Source organism: Anser anser (genome assembly GCF_964211835.1).
Source record: "Anser anser genome assembly, chromosome: 2".
NCBI lineage: Eukaryota > Metazoa > Chordata > Aves > Anseriformes > Anatidae > Anser > Anser anser.
The window spans coordinates 24,813,227-24,841,215 of record NC_139721.1 but is presented as its reverse complement, the minus strand read 5'-3'; the positions used below and the strand labels follow the sequence as shown (position 1 = coordinate 24,841,215).

Below are 27,989 nucleotides of genomic sequence, written 5' to 3'. Positions count from 1 at the left end.
ATTCTGGTATTAACTATAAATTACTTTGAAAATATAATTTACTTTCTTTCTGCTATTTATGTTTCTCTTTGTGTGTATTATACTAGGAAAGCGGGGGTTTCATATCCCTCCTGCCAGCAATTTTTTACATTTTCTTTTATTTTCTCTTTACATTTCTTTTCTAAGCATTAGCAACAGTTTAATATTTCAGGAATACTTGTCATTCTCCCCCATCTCCAATTCTTTTTTTACCATAATACATCTTTATAAATGACTATGCCATTTTTTTAAGATTGTAGTTTCACATATAATTCTTAAACAAGCAAACAAAAAAAGGTAAGTGAGTGCTACTACGTGATTCTTGTCAAAAATGTTAGGGTTACATGTACATATTAGGTACAAGTACTCATAAATGGTTTGCAGTATTTGGCAAGCTGTAGCAATTTTGAGTGATATAACAGTGTTTAAAGCAACATGACAAGTGACCACATGGGGGTACTAATTCACAGTTGGAACAGGAGCAGGGGCAAGAACTGGAGCTTCTTTCAGGTAGGTATTAAGAACTTTGTATTAATCTATAATCAGAAGTCTTTTCATGTGCTTATAAAAAGATTTTTTTTAATTGCTATTATAAAGGACTATTTTAACTGAACACTGTTATGCCAACTAAATAATCCCTTAGGGCCATGTGCACTGTTACAAGAATAGCATGGTACTAGCTTTGTTTTCTTTCTTTTAACGTCACTGCCACATTATTTTCTCATTCTCTTAATTCTGATCAGGACCTCTCCCTTTTTCTTATGTACAGCAAATCAACAGCAACACTTGCTACACAGTCTAATCATAATTTTATTTTCTTTTTAGAAACACAGCAACTTTCCAGTTAAAAAGTGGTCAGAAGACAAAGGGAATACACGACTCACTCCTCCAAAGTAACCAGAATCTACTCTTTTCATTTTTTTACTGACAAGGTCCTTCTAATGATGTATATATATATATATACACGTATGCACATAGATAAATGTTTCTTCTTTTCTTCTCAGAAAGATTTTCCTCTGGTATTGTACTTACCCAGATATAATGTGATAGCGAGGTAGCAATAAGACGCGTAAAGCCAGACATTTCAAAATCAATCAAGAACTCATTTGATGCCCATCCCAACCTACACATACACAGTTGTATCAGACCTGAATATCTGTAGCTGGATTCCAGTCGATATCATACAGGATCAAGTGAGATGCTCCAACCAGATTCAGTCCTACTCCGCCAGCTTTTGAACTCAGCAAGAAGATGAAAGCTGGACTGAATTTACTGTTAAAACTATCAACTATATGTTGCCTCTGGGAGACAGGTGTATGTCCATCAAGTCTCGTATAAGAGTATCCATAACTTTTGCATGTCTCCTGCAATATGTTCAATGTCTGAGTGTAATTGGATACTAGTACGACTCTGTCAAGCAGAAAAAAAAAATATCATCTTAGACCTTGTCAAAGTTAAAGCACAACAACAAATTATTGAAGACAACTAAAAAAATAAAATCACAAGTCAAGCAAAAATTAAACATCAATATGAGGTTACTCACATTTCCTAAGACACTTTTAATATTATTTGAAGCACATACTAGATTTGGATGCATTAAGTCTTATCATCAAGCATTTGAATGTTAAATTATTAATGTTCTCCTTCACAACAGAATTTGGCCCAATTCACAGATTACAGGGATCCAGAGTAAACCACATATATATATATAATATAAAATAGCTGCTCTTAAGGCAGCATTTGCAGAGGATGTTGTAGCAGCTAATTAAAAATACATACGACTCTACTTATTGAAAAAGCTACTGTGAACTTCTATAGATAGCCTAGAAAAAGAATAATAAATAAAATCATGAAATTCAGTCAGATAAGAAAGCAATGACTCTTGCTTACACTGGATGACTGAAAAGAAATGGACTGAGGCATGATGAAAGATATCACAAAAAATATAGTCTGGATTTTTTTAAAACAAGTAAGTCTCCTGGTTCATTACACTAATGACTCTTATTATGTCAGTGTTATTTCTCTTACATTTTGAGTAAATAAGTTTCAAAGATCTGAAAATCTTGAATTTCTATCCTCAAAGTTAGTGAGGATGACACTACTGAGAGGACAAAGAAAGATCTTTTTAATTTAAGCCATAAAAAATAATCACAGTTAGGGCATTTTCTGATATATCTTGCTTAGAGGTCTAAACAAAGGTCTAAACAAAATTCCACCAAACAATCCATTTTTTTAATTTTTAATTTTTTTTTTTAATAATTTTTTTTACTAAACACAAATACTGAAGAACTCTACAAACAATTTCAGGGAAAATTTTGCAAATTAACATTTAAAAATTGTTTTATATTATTATTGTTGTTATTATTATTGTTGTTGTTATTATCACAGTTGCCTCTACAATCAAACTAAAACCAAGACGTGTTTGTAAAGACTTTGCAAGATAGACTTTTTGTCAATCAACCTGAAATTCACATCTTTTTGTTCACTTAAAAATAGAAACACAAACTTTAAAAGAGGACTGGAATTGGCTCTGTATATTGAAAAAACTATTTAATGCTAATGAGAGCAGATAAGAAGAAAAAGAAACATGAATAGCACTGAATTAAAAAAGTAAAAAAGTTCTTGAAGTTGTACAATAATGCCACAACATGAACTGTAACTCAGCAACTCCCATAGCACTGACACAGGGAAAGGTGTTTTTCCTTCACACCCCTGATTCTTTTGACTTACATGAAAAAAGGCTAGCGCGTTTAGATATTTAGCTGTCATTGGTTTCATTGGATGCTAGGCATATAAACTCCCATGACAGGCTCAGATTTCTGATTTGTAAGAAGAGAGCATCAGGAAGAAACAAATTCCATTGCATCAGTGCCAAGAGATCTGCTGTTACTTCACACTACTGAATTACAGCATGCCCTATTTAAGCATCAATTAAAATAAAAGTTAAAAGCTAAATACTTTCGAAATGGCTGGGCTGTAAGGTATGAGTACATAAAAAAGTTATCATGAGACACAAGGTCATGTTGAGATTTCCATGAATCAGCAATTCCACAATAACCAGCCATGTGCATCCTATTACCCCACGATAAACAGAGGTTTTCCTACATGTCAGTGACATTTACCATGGGGGAAATACGCAGTTGTTGTGCAAGTTCACCTGTTAAGACTTGTTGCCCTGGACAGAAAAGGCAGCAAGCACTGAGCAGTTTAGCATGATTAAAGGGGAAAGAACTCATAATCCAGTCATTAAAAATATTTTAGTGCAATTTCAAACATTTTAATACATTAAATAATTGCCTCAAGGAGATACAAAGTGTTGGGAAGTCTTTGTAGGTAAAGATAATTTGTCATAGCACAGGAGCTGTAGCAAACTCTAACCTAGTCGCTAGAACTCAGTATGAAAAATACAATTATCTTTGCCTGGAAATAATATGAAGAGCAACTTTGAAAACTATGTCAGCTGCAAATCATAGGTTAGTAATTTAACAAGGAAGAAACAGAAGTAAAATGCATAAATATGCTTGACACCTCTGCAAACAGTTGCAAAGGTTTTATTTTGAATATTATGTCCCTACACATTTGAAAAGCAAAACCATAGCCAGAAGGTCACTCTTATTATCTCCCTTTTACCTTTCTTTCACACTTACCTTTCAGAAGAGTTGAGCTCATGGATTGCTGCTAACAACTTCACCAGCACCTGCAATTTTCCTGAATCAGTTTCAGAGAAAGTGTCAGAAGAATAACCTTGTGGAAAGACATCTGTTAGACCTTCGTAGAGACTGGACTCATCATGTTCATCATTCATCGGATCACAGCTTTTTTCCTATCGAAAATAAAAGGATTCAAGTTTCATATCCCCACTAAAATGTTTTCTGGTTTTTTTTATTTTTAAAACTTTGCTATATTTTTTATTACAAAGACAAAAGGAGGCATCGAAAGCTGCCACAAAGCAGTGTATCATGTGAGCATGACAACCTCCCGATACTGGATTGAAAACATAGTTTCAAAATACTGATAGCATTTACTGTGGCTTACACCCTCTAATCCAAAATGTTGTTTACACCTGAGTAGAGAGCAAGTTGAAATACTGAAAAGTGAAAAATGCATTTGACTACTTCTTCTCTACTTCAACAACCAAACAGATATACAGCCATAACTAAAGCTTGGGAAAAAAAATCAATATTCTGTTTATTCTTTCTAAATCCTGTAATAGCTTACTATGGAACTCCAAAATCATTGACTTTTGGGGGAAAAGATATTGTCATTAGGATTCAGTTATGCAAAGGGAAGTGAAGAAAAGCTAACAAGTAATAACAATAAAATAGAAGAAATACAGGTAATATCTTGCTGTAATTTGAAAATCGATGTTTCACGAGGAGGAAAAAGCCAAACTAATAAAACCTCACAACAGTAATAAATGACTTGCACATACAGTCCTTTGTTCATCCACATAGTTTCTAAAGGTTTATGCTTTCACTTACAAAAAAAATCAAATGCTTATACAATTAATTAAAAGCAACAAACTTTACTTGACAGTGTTGTCAGTTACAGGGATGTCTCCTGTGGACATTCCTACAGAGTCACGAAGAACCTCTTTGAAGGAACATTTACATTTCCACTCACCTTACTTGGACTTCGACTAGTGTCCAAAGAAGTTACTATTACTAAGCTCTATCACAGTTAACCTATAGGAATGAGAACATTTCTGTAGAAATAATAAGGTGTACAGCATGATAGGATTCCAGGAGAACTGAAAATTGAGACGTCTAGTACCAATGACATGTGGAACCTGCAGTTCCTGGTATCATTGAACGCAAGAATGTATGGGCAGGGAAATTTCAGGGGAACCAGCAGACAGAGTATACAGAATAATCTCTAGCTAAGTGTTCTTTGTAAAATTCACATTTATATCTGTATCTACAAATACTCAAAGACAAAGTAGGAGGGAAAATACATGAAGGCAACAAAGAACAAGAAAATACCCTAAAGCCACAGGAAGGTGTAGAGATACCTTCCCTGAGTATGTTTAGATTTCCTAACATTTACATTTTTGCAAGCAGATCTCCTAAAGCAAGTCGGATGTGAAAAGAGAGCATGGAAATGACCTTAACTAACATGCACATTGACCATAACGCATTTTTAGTGACCTTTGTCCACTGAAATGACTAATTGCAGGCACCCACCCCCATGCAAATAGATACCTTTACGGCTTTAAACAGAAGACACGGGTGATTGCAAAGTTTTTTCAAAGCTCCTATACATATTAGGTGAGGACTATTTTCTAGCCTGCCTTGTAAACAGGATCTAATAACTTGAGAACTAAGCAGTTTCCGATACAGTTCAAGTTGCAGTGCTGTTGGTCGGCAGAAGATTATGCTCTCCTTTTTGGGGGGGAGAAATTTGTTTATAACCTCCTGTGTTCTCCTAAGAATAAAGAGTCCAGTGAGGCGCGTGAGTTCTGCTGCTCTTTTTTCTCCTAATTCCTTTTCCTCCTAAAAGAACAAAGCACAAAATTAATGCTCATCTTGCATTCCGTCAAAATAATTTTCTATATGATTTTAATTAGGCAGCTAATGAACATTTTAAATGTATGATACCACTTTCAGCATGTGAATGTAATGATCAGTTCTACAATGAGTACCACTGCATCAGCTTAGTTCTAGGTTTGGTTTCTGAAGTCTTAAACAAAGGAGGGTAATATCTCAAAAGACATCCAAGGCTCAAATTATATTCCAGAATTTCTGTATGCAGTACAGATGAAGTAAAATCATGCAGATATTGCAGTATTGTGGAGAAACTGAGAATTAATAGAGTATAATCATACTAAAATTTACATGGCATTATCAGGAATGCATGATGTTGGAAGAATATATTTTGCCTGATAATGAAAATGCAGCTGAAATGCCATGATCTCAACACACACATATTCCACCACCGCCCTTTGAAAAACAACTGAACTTATTCACATAGGAAGCTGAAAAGCTTTTGCTACCATTAGTAGTCCCAAGCTTCATTTTATTCCACAGAAAGCAAATTTCACATTGCTCTCTATTAATTTCCTTCTATAACTGCATGTTTTTTAATAATATACCTTTGTTGCCGAAGGTTCTCTGGATCTGACAATCGGCTCCTCATATATCTTTCTATATGTGGATAAAGAACCAAGTACTCCCGGATTTACAAACTCTATTAATGCATAAAATTCTTGCAAGTCATTTTGGATTGGAGTACCTGGAAAGAGAGAAACGTAATTATGCATTTGGTAACTATTTATTGAAACAGACAGAAGTAAGATTGTTGAATGCAGAATTTAACGTTGAGAATGCATCCTGAGGACAGAAGTTTTGTTTCAGTATGAATTACTCAGAGTACTGAATTAATCTAGAACAGTGATTGATAAACTACTGTCTCCCTAACTGAACAGACTGCATATCTAGTTGTTTTAACAAAGGAATTCAAAAAGTCAATTTCTAAATCGGTTTTATTAAATAACTACAAAAGAAAATAAAGAGTGTATATAAACAGAGTCCTGATTCCCTTACAGAATTTTTCAGGCTCCTTGCCTGTCCTTTAAGTTAGACAAATTTTGCATTTATTAAAAAAAAAAAAAAAAAAAAGATTAATGAAATAATCTGTTTTAAGAAGACTCTAGATTTGTCTGTTTAATACCCATTGCCAAAATTTATATTGTACTCCTGTCACATTTACAATATCTTTTCCCTTTATCCCAAGCTGGCACTTTTAGCATAGCAAAATATTACAAGTAACTATAAATACTAACCAGTAAGGATAATTCTCCTCTCACAAGACAGACTAGTAAGGGCTGTAGTTGTCTTAATGGAGCTATTTTTCAGACGATGTCCTTCATCACAGATCAGGAGGTTAAATTCTATTGCCTGAATTTGTTCCAAAGATCGTAGCAGCATCTCATAACTGATTATCATAACTGAATAAAGTGGAGAACTGATGAATTCTTCTACTTTGTGGTCCTACAGGCATAAAGAAAATATATCATACAACTATTTCTTTGAAGATCACTCATCACACTATTTAAACATCTAGTGTCTAAAGAAATTTTCCAGCATGACACAAAACATTTACTATCTCCTCCAAGAATTGGATTATTGATTCCTTCCTAATTAGCAAAGGAAATAAGGGAGCTGATACAGCATTTTTTAGCTTTATTTTATCACCTCATTAATAGACAACTTATTATTCTTTTAGACCTTCAGATCCTCTGAAACACATTATCATGAAGATGAAAAGCACAGATTCCCTGTAACAGCTTCCCGGTCCTGGCACTTAGGTAAGCTTCAAATAGATGATTAAAAACAAGATAACAAACAGGCATAAGTAGCTGCCTATACATTCACTTCGGGACCTCAATCTGCAGTGTCCAGTTAGAAGTTACCACGTTCTGCCAACCTAAAATTCCACTTGTAGTTTTAAATTGGATATGATACTCACTTTGTTAAAAGTCCTTAAGATTGATGGGTTGGCTAAAAGCAGCCTAGGACTCACAGTTAAGCCTATAAATAGTCCCAGAAAACATGCCTGTCTATTGGTAATTAAATGCAATTGATCTCTAAACCCTGCATTAGTGGTCAGAAGGTGTCTTCAACCCCTTTTCCTTCAATGGACATTAAGACTTTTCTTTCTAAACTCCAAAATAAAACAACCAGAACAAAGTTTATTTATTATCAAATGTGACAATGAGGAAACCAACAACAGCTGTCCATGTTAGATCATTCAAGTCTGAACCAGAATCAAAGTTGTACAGTTCTAGACCCTACAGACAGAACTAGCTTAAAAAAAAAAAAAAACACACAAAAACAAAACAAAAAAAACCCCACAACACTAAATTAACAAGCCACTGTAATGTTTAAGGCAGTTTCTTAAAAACAAAACAAAACAAAACAAAACAACAACAACAACAAAAAACTCCTAGAAATAGTTATTGGACTCGATGATCCTTGTGGGTCCCTTCCAACTCGGGATGTTCTATGATTCTCTGATTCTGCGTATTGGAATTCCTTCTTTACATGACTTTTTGATTCTCTGATTCTATGATTATTTGTTTACATATTTACAGACCTGTGAATGTACTGGGATTGCTTACCTGTCTTGTAATTACATATAAAAATGAAAAATTCTTCTGTTGGCACATCCCTTGCCTTTCCACTTAGCTCCAGATACTAATTCCTTGCATACTCTTTCCTGTTTCCTAACAGTGTTCACTTCCCAAGCAGGCAATGGTGCCAGCTGACAAGCTGAACTATCTCTTTAATTTTGAAGCAGACCAACCTAGAGCCTCAAAAGGTATTTCTATTTCCAAACAAGATCAGTTACCAAAGACAGACAACTAAGTCTGCAGCCAGATGGTGTAATGCACTGAAAGAGTAATACCACTTAATTACCACAATCTTTAGAGCTTTCAAGTAGGTGATTCAGGTGAATCCACGGGCCAAATCTGGCAAGTTAATCCCACAAAGTACCTTGTGGTAGATGAATCCCCACACCTTGCTCATGAAGAGGCCCAGCACATGATGGAGGAAGAAAGAAGCAGTGAAGACTAGGTTAACAAGGGCACGCATCGATTTCCCCCAGGTGTCTGAACTGGACCACGGCATTCCTGTTGCTTCCAAGACGGCAGTTAAGTGCCTGTTTTCTGCCCAGTATTTTTACTGCCATTTTGGAAAGAGGAGCAGAAAATTTCCTTCACCCTCCATCCCCAACACGGGAGCAGAGGAGCCCTGCTGGCAACACCCAGTGCTGTCCCTACCCAGCGTTCAGGCTCCATACTGCAGCCCTGAGGACAGATGCAATGCCCCCTGATCTTTTCTTGGGGTGGTCAAGCATCAAAAGATGAGCAGGGTTTGGAAATCATTTTGTTTTTCTGCATTTTCTGAGCAACTTCCCTCCCCTGGCTACTCATTTTGAGTGCTTGAATCCCTTAAAAAGAAGGAGAGTCCTGACATATAACCCCCCTGCAGCCAAATATAATATATTCACAGCTGTATATAATAACTTTACAAGTCATTTTCAAACAATTAATTTATCCTCTTAACTAGCTGCAAGAATTGTATGTATTACAGCCTCCGTTTTCAGTTACCCAGAGTGACTTGACAGGTTTAAGCGAGGTGCCTGGAGCTTCGTATGGAGCAATTGTCAGTCAGTATTAGAGCTCCATAATGTCCCACGCTTACTCTTTGAACAGACCTTGCTTTGCGCTAGTCCGAATCTAACGTAGCCAGTGAAGCGTAAATTAAAAAATGCTGAATCCTGAACCTTGCCTTAATTCATTCTCCAGACTCTTCAGCTCGAAAACCAACCAACACAACCTCTGTGGAAGTGATGCTCTGCAAACAGGTCATGGGAGTTATTCTCTGAAACACATCTCAAACACTGATAGTGTGGATTAATGAGACCTAAATGCAATTTTTGTGAGGAAACCTTCATTTTAAAAGCAATGTCCTCTACCTGACTGTTGCATTTTAACTGTAATTCCTCTGTAAACTACAATCACATTTTAAAAGCAAATAATGTCCTGGTTTTTTTTTTTAAAGTTTGTTACTGAAGGGTTAGGATCAGTTCTCAGTGCTTCAGTGTGAAAATGAGGAAAACACACCTAACACATTTTGAAAAGTCTGCTAGTTCTTTGAGTGTATTCCTTATAGGCAAGAATAGAAAAAAAATAAAAATAAACTTTGAGACAAGCTCTTCTTTTTAAGTTATACTGAAGAAATAACAGTAGGATAATTGCTGTTTTTCTACAGAAGATAGACAGTAAATTATTTTTAAATACCTCCTTCTACCCCAGGCAAGTCATACTGCATCTTGCCTTTGCAAGACAATGTATTTGTTGCTATTTGGGAACACAATCTTAAAAGCTGCTGAGCGTCCTCAATCCAAATGGCTCCAATGAAATGAGTAGGAATATTAAAGTTATTTAAATTAAAAGACAAATAAAAGCTACTGTCAATTTGGGTCACGGTAACTGTCAGCAAAGTCAGATTTTTTTTCTTCCCAACATAATTTGTAAAAACTGAAAGAAAACATTTAATTATTTCTAATTACCTTTGTCAGGCAAAAATGTTGCATATTATATTTTGCCTTGTATCCACTTCCTTTAGAAACTTCTATATTTCTCAAGCCTTCAACCTATACAGCTCCTGACAAGTCAGTCTGCTTCGTTTCCACATCTTGAAACAAGTTAGTAAGGAAAAAAAAGTGATGCAAAGAGCACCTATTACTGAAACAGACATGTAGATTGGCCCCAGTGGAAGATGAGTAGGTTCAGTAATTTCAGGGTTTTGACAGTAATAAGAGTGGTATTCAAATAAATAATTACTTTTACAAAATCTCATACGTTCTATAAAATTTACGTTTAAAATAGTTTGAAAACTTCCATTTTGTCTGAAATATCTGCTGTTTCATATAGACAGCAAAAATATTACAAGAAACTAAAAGCAGATTATGTTAAAATTAGGTTATCTTTAAAATGAAGTATTTTTTTTTCCTTCGATGTAATTGTATGGAACCTATAGATTAAAAAATAACTGTGGAAAATGAATATCTCTATCTTTGATGTAAACACCAGTGTAAACACTACACATTTACCATTTGTGTTTTCTATTCTTCTTGTTTAGTACAACCAAAGCTGTCAAGTCAGCTTCTATTCCATTTCATCTGGTGTTCTCAGTGAGAAACAGTCCTGGCCAGCAAACACTGGGAAATTAGTGCTTGTTTACTTTAAAAAACGATAAGTTATTTACCTCCTAGTTCTCTAAGAGGCATGGTCTGGAACACATTTAACTGTTGGGGTACGCTGCCTCCTGAATGCTTCATTCAGACATGTTAAGCGTCTGTGTCCCCATCCTGGTGCCTCCCATACTCCTCTAATGTTTTACAGGCACAGACCTCCTGTGTCTCCACTTCCTCCCATGGGCACAATCCAAACAGTAAGGACCAAGGAAGAAGTAAGGGTATGGTAGATTGTTGAGTGTACGAGCAGAAAACACAGTTTGTGTGTTTGCTCAGTAACTTCCCTTTTCTTTCTGTTATGAATGCCCACTCCAAATGGACATGGGAAGCAGAAGGCTTAGGAAAATTAATAGTGGATGGCAAATTACAAACAACAGAGCTTGAATTTAAAAGCTTTGGAAGTGTTAATAAAGGCATGAGAGAGCCTCCTGTTCAGAGCATCACAAATGTCAGTCTGAGGGGAGCCATGCTTAAAGGGAAGCACGACAAGAAAGCCTTTCTGAATAACCACAGCAAGATATGGATCTCCTCCAGAGAAAGCCCTGTCAATGAGAGTACACCCTCACTCCTTGAACTCCTTTCTCTTTTACTTGTCTTTACCAGGTGCTTTCCTGACTGTTGTGGTCAGTAAAGATCAGTGAAGCACAGAGCCCATGCTAGAACATTGAGTCTTTGCAGTTAGACGTAGAGAGAGATCTGTGTTCCAAAAATGAGGCAAGATCCTAGAGGTATACCAAGGAGATTAAAAGATGAGATCCCTCAGCACATGGGATTCATCTAGGCAATACAGGAACTTGGGAGTGTCATTACCAGCAGGAACAGCTCCACAATAAGAGGGACAGGGGTCAGCGTCAGCCAGCTTCTTCATTGAGATTTGTACCTGTCTGCTTTCTTCCAGAGAGAAGAGATATTCACATTATGTAACACCGAGCCTCTAGGTTTGGCATAAGACTAAATCATCCTTACAGAAACCTAACTCTTGACAGTGACAGTAAAGGGAATAAACTTCTAAAGTGACCTGAAGCAGACGGCTGAAACGAGGATGAAAAAGTTTTCAGTGCAGAACAAGAGGAACTACCAAAGAAAATGAGTACAAGTCAGTCAAGCTAGAAGTGGTGTTATATAAAGCAAGGAAGGTATGCACTTTGATATACAACAGAAAGCTCTTCCTTAAACCAAACCAAATTGGGACGAGGAAGAGCATGCTACCTTTTATATCTGCAAAGGTGAAGCCTGAGGGAAGATACGACAGATGCAGGCAGGTGAGCTTGAGCTATAACCTGGTTACTGACAGCTAAATGCACATTTGGACAACTACGTGAAGGAGAAATTAAGTATTCCAAATAAATATTAATAGAGGATTACTAGTTTAGGTCTCTGGTTAAAAATAATAATAAAAAAATAATTACAAGTCCTATATTCTGAGCCAGATGTGACCTAATCCCCTTTTGGAAATAAATCTTACCTGATCAACTGTAAAGACTTTGATCCTTTCACTTCCCAACCATTTCTGAAATTCTTTTTTCCAGTTTTTTACCAGACTCCCAGGGGTCACAATTAGTGCTCGCTTTAGTACAGGTTTGCATCCATAGACCCCTTGACGCAGGAGAGTCCAGACAAGTGAAATGCATTGCAAAGTTTTTCCTAAGCCCATTTCATCAGCAAGAATAGCTCCAAATCTGCCACTAACTCTGTAAGATACAATGATAACATTTTAAAAGATATATCTGTTATTGTCTACAACTGTTTTAGGGAATTGTTTCTCAAGGTTGTTTTCTGAAGTATAAAGAACCTATTTATACTTATGCTCTGCTGTAGGTTTTCATTCAGGAAGGACAAGAAGTCCTTAGAGAGAAACTCCTCATTTTCTACATTAATGCACTAGCCCTCCAAAACCAAATAGTTACATCTTCATTTAGAATTTAAAATATTATATAATGTGTACTCTTTTTAACACTTGCATGTCTTCTCTGTACCTTCACTGTACATACTTTCTTCAGTTTCTCTATCCCAAATGACTGAATTATAAATTATATCAATAATTATGAATTATATGAATTATAAAGTCCAGAAATCAGTGTGCGTTAGCATGGGTCAGATTTTATCTATGTTTTCAAGACATGGTAATTTCAGCAGAACTGACAGGCCCTTTGCTGCACTTATCATATCTGGCAAAGTTACAGCAAGCACAATGATACATACAGGTCAGAAAAGAAAACACTGTGCAACCTTTACTAGGAGAAAATTATTAATATTATTAATATTAATTAACTGAACAACTTCTCAAATTTTCCCCTTCCAATTCTTTATTTTCTAACATGGACATGAAAATATTGTATGTATTGAAATCCAGAAGAATATGTTCTTACCTCATTCCCATTACACATTCGTATAGAAATACAATTCCTTCTTTCTGATGTGGTCGGAGATTATTTGCAATGTAAGGATCCACAACTACATCCACCACAGGTAAACCAGCCTTATTGAACATCCACTGATGGCTTGCATTTGGTCTCGGCATAACTAGAGAATCTTGAAGTAGAAAACATATGGAAATGTTGCACTTCTTTTTTTTTGGCTGTTAGCATAGGTTATTATTTATTTAAATCATCTACAGAAAAAAAAGTCAGTGATCTGATGGCTGCTAAATATACTGTTTAATATATGGACCATTCTCAGTCAGAAAATGCACTTACCAACAAAACTTTTAGATAGCCTTTGAAATAAAAATCTCTTTGCAGAGGTTTCCAGAATAGTTTGCACTTTTCTCCAACGTAAAAGTGACAAACTGAGAAGTTTTATTTTATGAAGTGAAACTGCCTACCTAATAAATTTTGCATGATGACTTTGAATACTTAAATCAGAAGAAGGTCTAAAAGGTTTCTAAAAGGAAAGTCTAAGAACACAAACAATGACACACAGAAAGACTGGGATTTCAAGGGGATATTCTTGTAGATGATGGGAAAGACTTCTCTTCTTGAGAAACAGAGATAAGACAATGATTTGCCAGAAAAGAGAGAAAGAATGAGAGTGAGCTGACAAAGGCTGCCACAGTGCGTGAATACAAGAATTTGACAAGTTTGAAGACATACAGAGGCAAAGAGAGACTGGGATATGTCCTTTGGCTACATCTGTATAGCAGTCTTGCTTGCCATCATTTGTTTATAAACTCTGATGTCATTATTTTGCTGGACAGTGTCCATATAAGGTTGCTTATATTGATGATACACAACCTCACTGAAAAGCGGTATTGTCAGAAGACAGAAAGAGAAAGCAATTCACAGCTTCTGATATTTTTATGTTCCTAGAATAGATCTATATTGATAATTTATTCATGGAAATAGGTCAGTTGAAGGCTTGTATCACTCAGAGGGATTTTGTTTCCTACTGACAAAGGGCTGAGTTCTGATGGATTACATCAAATTGCATCTGGGTATACATAAAAGGCGGCGGTGACAAAAATAACACTTTTCTAACAAAATTTTGCAGTATCAGAGATGGGGAAGAGCGCAGTTTAAATGAGTTTTGAACTAAAAGCTTAGAAATCATATCTGGAAGACAAGGGTTTCCATCTTTGTCACTGTGCTCAGTTCTGTTGAGCACACAGATAAACAACATTCCATTTTGAAAAAGCTGCATTTTAATCAATGATTGTCACAGACCTCAGCATGAAAACCTGTGAATGCTCCAATACCAAGGTCCTGGTCTAGGAAAATATCTCCATTACTTCTGAAAGAAATTATGCAGCAAGACATTAAATAAGCTATGGGATCCGCCTGAGTTAAACAACACTAATCATAGAACCACAGAATGGTTTGGGTTGGAAGGGACCTTAAAGCCCACCCAGTTCCAGCCCCCTGCCATGGGCAGGGACACCTCCCACCACACCAGGCTGCCCAAAGCCCCATCCAGCCTGGCCTTGAGCACCTCCAGGGATGGGGCATCCACAGCTTCTCTGGGCAGCCTGTGCCACGGCCTCACCGCCCTCTGAGCAAACAATTTCTTCCCACCTGATCTAAATCTGCCCTCTTTTAGTTTAAAGCCATTCCCCCTTGTCCTATCTCTACACCCCCAGACAAAGAGTCCCTCCCCAGCTTTCCTGTAGCCCCCTTTAGGCACTGGAAGGGCTCTGTAAGGTCTCCCTGGAGCCTTCTCTTCTCCAGGCTGAACAACCCCAGCTCCATCTGAGGGAGTACTTGATCCCGCTGTCCATGTCACCAACAAAGATATTAATGAGTGATAGTCCAACCTACGGATGTGTTGAGGGCTTTCCATATCAGGCAGTTTGGGGAAGTGTCACAGGAGGTGCTCAAATTCACCAGAAGAAAAGTTACAGAAGGCAAAGATCTAGAATAAAACTTAGTTTTTTGACAGAGTATTGCTTAAGCAACAAAGAAGTTCATTTGGGTATAGAATATATCATCTCTTTGCCAGATTTTAGGTTAGAAAGCTAATGCAGAATCATCATGAAAACACAGGAAGCTGCATTACTAGAAACAACATAAACAAGCTGAATTGAGACTAGAAGTTGTTGCTAATGAAAGTGCTCTTACAAAAGTGCAAATTATATCATTAATTGCTAGGTGATGAGGATTTCATTGTTTATTTACATAGCAGTCAAGCATTGAAAAGCTTTGACAAGCCTTACACTATCAAGATACGAGGTAAGAAGTTGGATGGAGGTAAAACTATAGTAAGAATCCAGAACAACCTTTCTTTAAAAAAAAAATAAGGATTGTCTATTTAATAATATTTCTTTAAAATTGTTTCTATCTTCCATCTGAAAGACAAAGCCATCAGCAGAATATAGTTCTTAACCAGCAGGTTGTATGACTGGTTTGTTATTCATAGACAGAAAAGCACTTCTTGTTTAGATAAGCAATGCCACTTCCTGCAATTATTAAATGTTTACAGGATCCCTCTTATACAACTGCTTAACCAGTTTGTTTCCACGTGAATTCTCGTGGCTCTTCAGCACAGGGTAGTTCTCGTATTACAAATCAAAACTTTTATCCCAAAATATATCCTGTTGAGTTTTGGGCAGTGAAGTTACACTCACCGCCTGGGAAGAATCAGGCACCATCAGGAACAATTCTCTGAATCTGGCTTATCTGGTCTATTACTGATCCTTCACAGCAATTATAGTGCTGCCATATTCTGTTAGTGCTTCACTGACCCCCAGCGGGAAGCCGGAACTCATCTAGAACTTTTAGGGTATGTTAGACTGTTTCTCTGATCAACATACATATTCTTCTTGGCAAAACTCTCAGAAACCACTCTAACCTGTTTCTACAGCCATCTGTAACAACTATGAGAAACTTGCACTGCAGAGCATTTCACTTGTTAGAAACACATGATAAAATCCTAAAATGGTACTGATAGAAAGACGACTACTGTATTTCAGAAATACTACACTAATACATAGGGGAACGTGAATATTTTGGTTACACCCTCAACTTTTTTGAGAGACAGGGGATGCTTAAATAACCTTAAAAATTTGAACCTTACTTGAAGCATTTGGATCATGGCGAGGTTTGCAGCTTTGAGAATTGTTGAGAACATTCTCTTTAGTGTTGGGTTGACAGACATTTTTGAACGGTTTACAGAATCGTTTCATAGTAGCTTGAGGTAAAGCAGTTGGGACTGTGTCATGAGTCGCTATTCCAGTCTGAAAACACCTGCCACTGCTGAAGTCATCTGCTGAAATTACACCCATCACTTCAATTTCTTTTCCTCCAATCATCAGTGTTTGACCTTCATCAAGACTGTCTAACTCTTTAGGTTTATATCCAGTACCTAAAAGAGTATAAAAATTTATGAATTAGGACAACACAGCAAATTATACTTCTTTAAAACCAGTACTCATTTGCAGGAAGGAAAAATAAAACTGTCAACAGGTATTTGGTTCTTAAGCATTTGAATTGTTAAACATGTGAACATATAAAGTCTTTTCCTCCTTAACAGACTTGACATTTCAGTGGTAATGTTCAGAATTAGATACCAGAATATGTGAGCAAACATTCTACCATCCTCATCCATAAGCTCTATTGAATGTCAAGTACTCGTTTAAGGGAAATTTACAAAAATCACAATACCATATCATAAAAAATGGCAGCTTGACTTAGTTTTAAACTTGTGTAAAACTAATAACCATTCTAGGTCCTTTTCCCTTCTTTTGTACCCCAGCACGAACACGACTAGCCCCTCTTGCTGTTGATCTAGACAAAATATTCTTCTTCTGAAACCGTTCTCTAAAGTAGCTTTTCACAACTGGGAATATATGCTCTGATTTTTGCCAGGATTTATACTTTGCTCATATATATTATATATTGCTCATATATATATTTTATACTCAATACTTTGCTCATTCCAAAACCCATAAGGAAGCTCGTGCATTTTTCTCTGCCCTCCTAGAGACTCTGTCGGGTGAACATTCCCAGAGCAGCTACCGGTCAGTCTGATTAAAAAGTAAAGATGTAGTTCCACTTCTTTTTAATATAAAGATGTAGGAAAGAGTTGTGGTTCCTTCTTTTAAACAGTATTCTAGTTGTTAAAACTCTCACATAAGAAATGGGAGGCTTACCTGTAATTTGTTTTCTTAACTCAGGGAGGTCAAAGACGCCTCTCTCTCAGAATTAGAAGGAGGCACTTTTTTTTTTTTTTTTTTTTACCCCAATTGTTGGATATATGCCACTCTGGATAAACAGGCTCGGATTCTTGGTTGGGTCAGAAAAATAAAAGGCACGACTATGTTGACCAACAGTTAAAGCACTCACCTGTGAAAGAGCCAAATCCCCCCAAAGTTTTACACATATGGTGTCCAGCAGATAGTACATATAAAGAATGCTGGGAGCTGTTTGCAAAGCTCAGGTCTCCCATTTCTAGGAATGTGTCCTTCCGAAAAGGTTGGAAGGTGAAGATCTGGATGTGAATTCCTTTAAGAGCAGAAATTTACTGAGCTGTTTCAAAGTCTAAGCAAGTGTTGAAAAATAGTCAAGCCAAAAGGCAAAGGGAGGCCTTTTTCTACCGCTCTAAATGCATGCAAAAATGCACAGTACTCCTTGTTTGATTCTTGAAAGAAAAGTATCTGCTTTCAGGAAAGAGCTGAAGATGCCAGGACATAAGAGAAGGGATGTGCCTTTCTAGTCGAGGTGCTTGTAGAGAGTAGTTATGACCTACCCTTTGCTAATTTATATTTAAAATTTACACTGCTTACATTGCCGAATTTATGATTTTCTTAGAAACCACGAGCATTGGAAACAACTCTAAATGAGCAAGTTAGACCGATGGCATTGGTATCATTGTGCTACCTGACACAATCAAACATAGCCAAAAAAATTTTACCGGAGACAATGAGAATACTCAATTTTCTATTGTGTTTTCTGCTAATTCAAGAAGACAGGACTAGAAAAAAATACAAGAACAACAGGGTGGTGGCTGATGCATTCCATACATTACTCTCTTTCTCTCTGCCTTTTTCAAACTCAAGCAAGTCTGTACATATATTGCTTTGCTATAAATGATTTTGAATTAATTTTTAAGTCACAGACTGATCTGCAAATTACAACTGCTTGGTCCTAGCAAGGTTCACAATGTCATGATTGTAACAAAAGAGCTGAGAAGCCACCTCGGCCCCAGTATTAATCAAATTATGTTTTGTAGCAACATTGTCCAATCCTACTTCCTCCTCAAATATTTTTGGCATAGTTAGCAAAGTTAATTCTTTTTTTTTTTTTCGCTAAAAAAATACTGCTCCAAGTTGACTGCAGCCTATACTTTGCAAGTCTTATTTTTAACTCTGATAACAACCCAAACTGTGTCTTACAGCAGCAGCTGCTGCTAAAACTGCAAGACTAAAAATTGCTACACAGTTGACTTTGGCTTGGCTGGAAACCGTTGCTATTGCTTGTCTTTCTGACAAAGATAATATTTTTAGCTGTTTGGCTGAAAAGTACAGATCCAATCTCAGACACTCCCAGTTACCATACTACTGACTGGAATATCTACAAGCAACTTACCTGTATACGTTCCTTGAATTCTTACACCTTCAATGCAGTATATGAGCAACCAAAATCAACTACTTCTTCCTCATTTGGCATCTCAGCTGCGTTAGTACTGCCGCTCATTTCCAGATCCTCTCCTTGGACTAGCATTTGGTGTTTTTGTGAATAATGTTATTCAGCCTGCTCCAGCCTCCCCCATACATCTGCCTTATACGTAAGAAACATAAAGCCGTCTTTCCATCTCCCCCCACCGCAAAAAAAGACTACTGTGTTTTCATCAAGTGTTCAACTTTGGTATTGAGAACTCTGAAATATCTAAAGAACCTTTTCTCTGTTATTCAAAGCACATTAATTTTAAGCCAATTGTTCAGTTATACAAACGTGCAAATCTACAGTACCTCTTCCAATGTCTTTGCCTTCCATATCTTTCAATATTACCGACTTTCCTTTTGTAACAAGAACAGCATCACCTTCCCACTTCTTGTGCTTTTTCTTTGATGCCTTACACCACACAACACTGAAATATTTTGTAAGGCAGTCAGGTTCTTCCTGCACTGCTTCTTCCTTTGCCATTCCTGATGTTGGCAAATACGTTGCATCTAAAAGGGAAATAAAATACCAAAGAATATCTCAAGTTCTCTTGATGAAGCATACAGTCATTTTCATTTCAAACAAATCAAGGACAATCTATGCATTTCATCTTATATAAACAAAGTGGCATATTTCCTCTCCTGGGCTGTTTATGTTAAGTTTGGACTGAGATAGAAAAGCACATAAGGACTCATCCTGAAATAGGAACCATTAAATTGTTTTTGGAAAGTATGTACTTTCAGGAAAAGGACTTTTAGAGAAAAAGGACAAAGTACATTAATCAGAGAACTCCTGACTTGACATAACAGATGAGGAATGTGTAGAAAGAATAAAAGGAATGGCTGGAGAAAACAGACAGGGAAACAAGCATATGAGAAAATGAGAAGTCCTGGTCAGATGGTGCTGGGCAATGTTCTGGAAGCAAGGACGGGAATACAGAACTCCAGAAAGGGAGCAAAGGAGGCCAGTAAAGAGGTCTGAAGCTAAAGTCATTAGTCCTAAGTTGCAAAATAGCTATAACTGTAATAATGCAAAAGATTACTTCAACTGTTTTCCTCGTGGCCTTTAGAAATAAGTAATTACGCAAACATTGAAACAGATCATCTCTTGAGCTTGCAGCCATTCAAATGATGCCACCAGGCTTAGACTGATTTAGATTTGTCAGCAGTTAGCTCATTATAAGTAACACAAATATAAATGCTAATACAAAATGTTTAGGTTAATAAGGTTAAGAAATCATAATAGAACAGACAGCTGTTGATTATAATATCGATTAAGAATAAACGCATGCTTCCCAGAGTTAGCAATCTCACATGAGTCAAGTAATGGCAGATAAGTCCTCAGCATTATCTAAAGGAATATCTGTAGCATTCCTTTTCAGCACATGCACAGCTTCAAAGAGAGAATCAGACTAATTTTCATTAAAATACCCTTGCATGCTGGTTAAAGGCTTAAATCGGTTTGCTCCTTTGATTCCATCTGGGATTCAACACTACACAAATCTGTTACAAAAAAGCGCTTATGCCACAGACTAACCTTTCCAAAATTTCCAAGTGTGCTGGTATTTAAAGGAGAAGCAGCAAGAGTAGAAGAAGGTTGCTCACAGTAATGGTGAGGCAACTTTATAATAATATCAGGCAACTTCACAATAAATAAAGAGGCAACTTTATTGCTTGTACATCAAGTCTACATTTTCTTAAAACTGCAAAAGACTAGTAAGTTACTTACATAAAATGAGTGTAATTTTTCGGACTAGTATATACTGAAGAAGTATTATCTAAACAAAAATGCTACATTTATTGAAAATAATTTTCTTCCCAAAGCTGTCTGCAAGTTTTCGTGTCTGGATAGGACTTTATGCTAACACAGTGCTTGATGTTTATCTTTTTTCAGGGCACTGGCCGACAACTGTAGTGCCCCCATCCCCAAGGGGTAACAGAACAGCTACTGAGCACAGGCACACCACACGAGGATCAGCAAACAGACCAGATGACCTCCTTTTGAAATGTAGAGAATTCTACATAGATGAAACCTGGAAAATGAGCCAGAGAGCAAGAATAAATCCTTACAGTTTTGCAAAAAGGTACAAGGGCTCTATTGGATCTTCAGTAATCACAAGTAATAAGATTTGGAGGAGCAAAGTAGAGAGAGAAACCCCCTACGTTGCTAAAAATACAAGCCTGATTTGATTCTATTCTGAGTTTTGAAATGCAAATTGATCCAAAAAAATACATACAAGATTGTTTTCGCTTTTTCAACTGGTTCTCACATTTTAATCAGCAACTGCTACCTCTTTCTTCATTTTAAGATTTTAAAAAAGTTACTGCAAAAATGAGAGATTTTGTTGCAGAATGTTCTCCTTGTCTCCTGAAGGATGCTTGTCCATAAAAAAATGACCACCTCCTTATCTCCTCCATTGACCTCCCACATGAGTTTGGTGACCCCTGAGATCTGTTTTATGGTCATTGCTCTTTTATCCAGGGAGTCCCGCTTGGTGTTATTTGAATCACCAGTGGATTAACTTTCAAGTCAATAACAATTCTTCAAACTCCTCTAATCCCCACTTCAGTTAAAAATAATAAAATAAACAATAATTTAGAAACAATGCTGGAAACTGCAAGCATCGTATAACAGTGAATTTTGAAGAGAAGGATTTCTAAAGCAAACTGCCCCCAGTGAGCAGCAAACTGGCTACCGGTATTCCCCATATAACAGTGTCATGTTCCTATGGGAAAACTAAAAATTAGCAGACTCTGCAATGCTCAGATTTCTTCCCTCAGTTTGTCTTCTGTATTATCATAATTTCTGATTATAAAAATATCCATTAGTGATTTGCTTCAATGCTAGAATACATAATAAATACGTAAGAATACATAATGTATTCTCCTTTTACCTACAACTACAGTAGAATTTCAGATAAAAGTGTAATTTTTCTTTCTTTAATCATTTTTATATAAAGATAACTAAATGTTTTCAAGTTGATCTTCTACAGAATTCCCTGGAATAAAAATCTAAACCTGTTCACCAGCAACTCTGATCAGGTACTGGCGTTCACCCTTCTCGTTATGATACGCTCCTCTTGTTGTTTGTTTCTACTTGGGATCACACCTCTTTGACATCGAAGATTTATTCCAGTGCAATAGCAGAATAAACAAATTTTGTCAATACACTGCCAGGATTTTTTCGTGAATCAAAACAAGACTGGGGCGGTATGTATAGTAGCTAAGTTCAGTATTTGATATAGTGGTATGGAGAGCAATGACTTCTACAGTAAAAACCCTTGCTGCCCTTACACAGAGCTGGTTTTGCCAAGATCCCGAACTGCAGGTGGAGATCCTGGGCTCCGCTGTTAATCAGTTGGGACTACAAATAATAAGTAACAGGAGCTATGTGAGCACCAGAGTAAGAGAAAGATCAGGAAATCATGCCCACTCATCTCTCTCCTAAATGGTCTACTGCCTCGCCTGGGTGCAGTTTCCTTAACCATGAAGAAACCATGGCAAGTGACATATCTTTCCTCCCAGAAGGAAGGGCTTGGGAATCTTAAAAATGTGGGTAATGAGGCTTTAAATGCTTCCACAAACAGAAACGTACCTGGCTGAGAGAGCAAGGGCTTAAGTTTCAAGATATAAACCATCGCTTGCTTGATGTGAGGAAAAGCTCCAGCAACCTTCCTGGAGGTGATGATTTACAGAAAACGGGACGGGATCCAGGAAAGGGGATGGGGGGAGCGTCCCAATGGCAAACCAGCTTAACCAGTTTCTGCTGAGCGGGGTTTGGAGAAAACACATCGATGAAATGTGCTCGGCTACTCCCAACACGCTGAGAAAGCTGGACTATGAAAGACCACAAAACATAAAGCGCGTGTGCATTTTCAGCAGCCTCTGCAGTGTAACCGTGCACGTTCGTGAGGAGAAGTCAGGCTCCAGCGAGCAGGGCCGCGGGCACCTCAGGCCGAGGTGGGGTTTAATGGATGGCTTAACCCCGTCTAACTGCGGGCCGCTGCCAAAACCCCTGAGCTCCCTTCTCCTTCTTGCTCCCCCACCGCCGTTCCTCCGGCGGCTTTAGTGGCTGAGCAGCCAGGGCAAGGCCGATCGATGAATCACACGAGCAACCGAGGGCCAAACGAGGAAGGGGAACAAGGAGACCGTCCCTTCCCTTTCCGCGCAGCAGCCCCCGGTAGGTCGGAGGGGGTTTGAAGCTGTGGGTCTGTCAGGCTGCTTAACAGCTCTGTGCCTGGACTTCACGTTGTAAGCGGGTTCCAAATCCCCTAAACAAAAAAGCATTGCCAAAATGCACAAACTGCAGTTTACAGAAAACAACTTCGATTCCAGTTGTGCTCTGTGGTAAAAAGAGTAAGAGAGAGAGAGAGAGAGAAAGGTAGGCTGAGCCAAAAATCTGGACTGAGATAGAGATAAAAAGAGATTTGGACTCTGAGTGAATCACAGCCGAAACTCGGTGGCGGTGTTTTCCGTAGCCTCTGCAGCCACTTCTGCACACATGTACCATCTCTGCCCTGCAGAGCCAGCGTCGTCCCCGTCTTCTGAGTAGAGATTTTCCATGAAGCTCCCCTCCGCAGTCCTCAGAAAATTCCTTAATCAAATCACAACGTTCAGAGAACTGAGGTGTACTTAGCAGTTAGGTGTCGTGTTCTGTATGAAACCCCTGTATGTTAAACACTTCCCAGGAATATTTAAAGAAATGCGAGACAGAGATAGCATCATCGTTCGTTTGCAAAGCAATTTCAGTCTAATAATAAATTTAATACTAAGCTAACATGTCAATGTGTATTATTGTGCCTTCAAAATGGAAAAATATGTAATAACTCTCCTCACAGCACTTCTGTGGGACTTTTTATGAGGAGTGCAACCACGAAGAGTTGAACTGACTTGCCTACAACTATAGGAATCAATGACAGATGGGACTACAACTGAGTTGCTCAATTACAATTCAGTGCTTCGTACCCCTCTTTTAAACACAAAATGTATAATAAATGTATAATGAACACATCAATATTGCAGCCAAAATGCAACCAGCATTATTAGCAGGGGAGGTCTATAGTCCTATCAGTACCTCAGTTATGGACATGACCTATAGAGACTTCACATCCTGACAGAGAAAAGCCTAATTTGAACAATTTTATTGGTGCCCAAGTCTGTAGGGCATTTTTGTTTTAAGATTAAGTTTTTTTTAAAAGCAAAAGCAAGGTGTTTTGTTTTGTTTTGTTTTTTTCCTTCTTTCATTTCACACTAGGTGGATGTGCTTATTGAATGTGAAAATTAATTCATCTAAAGACTGATATTTCAAGCAGGAATATTTTTTTTAAAAAAAATAAATTGTTTTACAAACTTCTTTTAAACAAAACCACAAATGATCAAATATTGATCATCAACATCTTTTTTATGAGAACAAAAATCATTGATGAATGCAGTTTTAGTCTCAATAAGCTATTATTCCTTGTAGAAGCTCTAATAACTCAGTGCTGTGGAGAATCTAGAAATCTGGGGAGGAGGTAGCGCTTCTTTTTCCTTTTGGCCTGGGTAAAACTTTTTCCATTCCTGAGAGCTAAAAGCTCTTGGAAATAAATGCAGTTTGCACATTCTCTGCAGCTTAATTTCCTGAGGATTACACAGTGGACATGCTCTAACCGAGGCCGAGAATAGCTTTCTCTGTAGTCACAGCTCTCGCTGCTTGGACCAAAGCTGGTTCCCCTCCAAGCATGCCAGCGGGAAATTTTTCTCTTTGTCCCTCTCATTCAGAGACAATGTCTCCACTCCTGATGCCGAACAGGAAAAGATGGCAAAGGGGACACGGAGCAGCTACGTGGAAGAGTTCATTGTGAGGAGAAGCCTGAAAAGAGGCTACGATGGGAAAGGCAGGCTGATGTTAAAACAGTAAAAAAAAATGATGACTGGTAAGAGACTATCAGTCGGACCTGGAAGCTAAGCACACAGGAAAGGCTAGAAAACAGTAAGGGAATAAAAAGGATAAGGAGACAACAGTCTATATTAGAAGGAGGAATGGAGATGAAGACAGAGGCGGACTGGGATTGGAGTCTCGGGTAAGAGTCATGCAGCAGAGAGAGCTGGGGTTTTAGGAGCAAGAATGGGAGCAAGAAAAGCTTGCTGCACCTCAACTCTGTCCTTCAAAATTCAAGGTCCAGTAAAAATGTATGGCTTGCTGGAAGCCACCAAGGGAAATCCAAGGAAGACCAGGGAGAAGGAAATGAGAACAGGAGCTGATTAGGCACTGACAGGGAAACTAAAGAGAAAAGCAACAGGGGAGAGAACAGCAAAGGACAATAGGGCATTGCAGCATAAAAGATGGCAAGCAGGTGAGTCCAGAACAGAAATGGCTGTACAAAGACATAAGGGCACTCAGACCAATTCACCCTCCCAATAAATAGGGCCCACTCCACTTTGCTCATCCTTCTAGTTTCACTTTTCTCCTAATTCAATTTTTAAGACTACCAAGGTTAAAAATAGCATAAAATTACTATGATTTTTAATCTCTTCCACTGCACAGACTCAGGTTCAGCAGTTGCCCTCCATGTGGGTAGGGCCAGAGGAGGAGAGCAAGGGGAGGCTTAGGTACAACGTATGAGATGGCAGCAATTAAGCTTTTGAACTGGCTCCATTTGACCATGCAAGACAAATTAATTCTGAGTTTAGGACTGGTGGAGGACCCAGAGTCAGGCAAACAATTTGTAATGGACAAGTTGGTGTAGACAAATGAGGAGCTAAAGCTTGGGTGATCTTGCTGTTATACCCCAAGTCCCTTTGGTAATTTCTGCTCTTCAGTATGAAATATCTTCAGTCTTTCAGTTTGTTTGCTGTCAGCAAATGTGCAAAACTCACTGATCAAAACACTGCATGCCACTGTATTAATGGTCTACACTGAATGCAGCAGCCTCCTAATGCAGTCATTTGGTTTGTTACCTCAAAGGGTAAAGATCAGAGTTTCAACCTTGTCTGTCTTACACAAATGAAAACATTAAATTATAGGGAATAATCTATTTAGAAATGTTAATTTACTCTACAAGCCAAAAGAATAATATCTACAAACCTGTGGTACCAAACCACCTTACCCCTACGCACTCTCAAAAACCAGCCTATTTAAAGTAAATTAATTTTAAGGTTGTGAAGTTGAGCAAAGTTTGGAAACGTCAAAATAAGACTGTTCCAGTGACTTGATCTGCCCCATTGACCATATGCATTAACGGTAAGTCTTTACAGAAAACATGCTGCACTGCATTTCCTTGGGACCTTTCTCGTATGCGCGCATGGAATTACACTGCTCTGCAGCTGCAGCAAAAAGAGGCTGCGATGTACAAGGCCTCCAAGCTGCTCTGATGCAGCTGCTCTGATGGGAGGCCAAGAGTGCAAGGACAGAAAGTCTACTCTCATGTTTAGAAAAGTAGTGCCTTTGAGAACTGGATGTTATTTGCATTTTTTCTAGTGTTCCTTTGTGGTGTAAGGAAAGTCATTTAACCCAAACTTTTCAGCAGTACAGATTTGTCCGAGTGCCTGATTTGAGAATCAGTCTCATTTGTAGTAATACTGAACACTCGCAGGTGCAACTGGAAGGTGTAGTCTGAACACATTAACTGTAGAATGACAGAATGGTTTGGCTTGGAAGGGACCTTAAAGCCCACCCAGTTCCAGCCCCCTGCCAGGTCCACGTCCTTCTTGTGCTGGGGGCCCTGGAGCTGAACGCAGGCTCCAGGTGGGGTCTCACGAGAGCAGAGCAGAGGGGGACAATCACCTCCCTCGCCCTGCTGGCCACGCTGCTTTTGGTGCAGCCCAGGACACGGTTGGCTTTCTGGGCTGCAGGCACACATTGCTGGCTCGTGTTGAGCTTCTCATCAACCAACACCCCCAGGTCCTTCTCCTCAGGGCTGCTCTCCATCCACCCGTTCCCGCACAGAACACTGAAGCACTGAGATAACGCAGTCCTAGTTGATTTAATCTACACCTTCAGTGTTAATGGAGCTTACTCTCCCTGTGCCTCAGCTCCCAGTTTCTCTCCTTGAAAGTGGAGATTATACCAACCTGTCATCTCACAAGGACGTTGCGGAATGCAATTATATTTGTGAAGTGCTCAGCTACTACCGTGATGGACATCAGAGGAAAAAAAAAAACGTCAGGAAATTAATTCAAGATAGTTTGAATGCTGAGAAGAAATCAAGGCAGAAGTCTGTAGCTGAGCAAAAAAGAGGAAAGGAAATACTGAATAGTTGTTGACTGAGTAGATGCAGTACGTTCTGTGAACTGAAACTGGCGAGGAAGCCTACCGAAGCAGAACACATGATTGTGCAATTAAGGACTGCACCGCAATGCATGAGAAAGCTGGAAACAGGCTGCGTGCATTTGCAAGATTTTTGGGTACCTGCATTTGTAACCTGAATTTTCTTTTCAAATAGGAACCTTCTGTATACAATAAAAGAGATGATAGATGCACTTAATTTGAACAATGAGGAACATTCTCCTCATCACCATTTAATGAAACTTTTAGCTCTTACGGGTATCAGCAACAGAGGAGGGAGGAAAGCTTTTACTTTTCTATCTCCATGGTAGAAAACTATTCTTCTTAAACCTCTCAGCTGTCTAAAAATCCAACTGACTCCAGCTTCCACTTTAAAATTTAATGAACTGAGCTGAAAGCTTCTGTCAAGTCCACAGAAATAGAGGTGCAAGTCCTATTATCAAAGGAAAAAGCAGCATCATTGAGGATTCTGAAACGCTGCAGGCATCATACGGTGCAGCAAGCCAGATCAGCGTGATAAAATATTGGAACCATTCAAATGCCATCCGAGTTGACTGTTTACCACTCCTCTTAGTGTTGCCATCCATGCTGAAAGTTGTTTTGATTAATTTGTCAATTAAAGGCTCTTTTCCTTCAAAAAAAAAATGCAAAAAGTAGTATCAGAAAGCAACATTTGTACTTGGGCTCTGTAAATATTGAATGTTATTGTGATAAATGATAGCCTAAATGGGATAAGTGGAAAAATTCCAAATATTTAATTTACTGAAAAATCCAAATTACTAAGAAGTATGGAAGCAAAGCAGTTATTAGACTGTTAAACAATCACAGGTTAATCAGAGCCATCTCAAA

The 27,989-nt window shown here is 38.0% G+C and overlaps 1 protein-coding gene across 6 annotated transcripts in view; it reads right to left on the bottom strand.

The window, feature by feature from the left end:
* RAD54B (RAD54 homolog B) overlaps positions 1-27,989 on the bottom strand; it is a 74,966-nt gene that overhangs the window by 16,370 nt on the left and 30,607 nt on the right. For all 6 annotated transcript variants that reach the window (XR_014580287.1, XR_014580288.1, XR_014580289.1 and 3 more), the window contains exons 4-12: positions 19,184-19,384; positions 16,291-16,578; positions 13,152-13,314; positions 12,248-12,473; positions 6,800-7,007; positions 6,110-6,249; positions 5,220-5,510; positions 3,666-3,841; positions 1,167-1,428 (exon numbers count right to left, since the gene is read on the bottom strand). Coding sequence is in view for 3 of the 6 variants with exons in the window: in XM_083825596.1 (XP_083681722.1) it covers positions 1,167-1,428; positions 3,666-3,841; positions 5,220-5,510; positions 6,110-6,249; positions 6,800-7,007; positions 12,248-12,473; positions 13,152-13,314; positions 16,291-16,578; positions 19,184-19,384 (1,955 nt within the window). In the remaining 3 variants the exon portion in view is untranslated. The remainder of the gene's footprint in view (positions 1-1,166; positions 1,429-3,665; positions 3,842-5,219; positions 5,511-6,109; positions 6,250-6,799; positions 7,008-12,247; positions 12,474-13,151; positions 13,315-16,290; positions 16,579-19,183; positions 19,385-27,989) is intronic.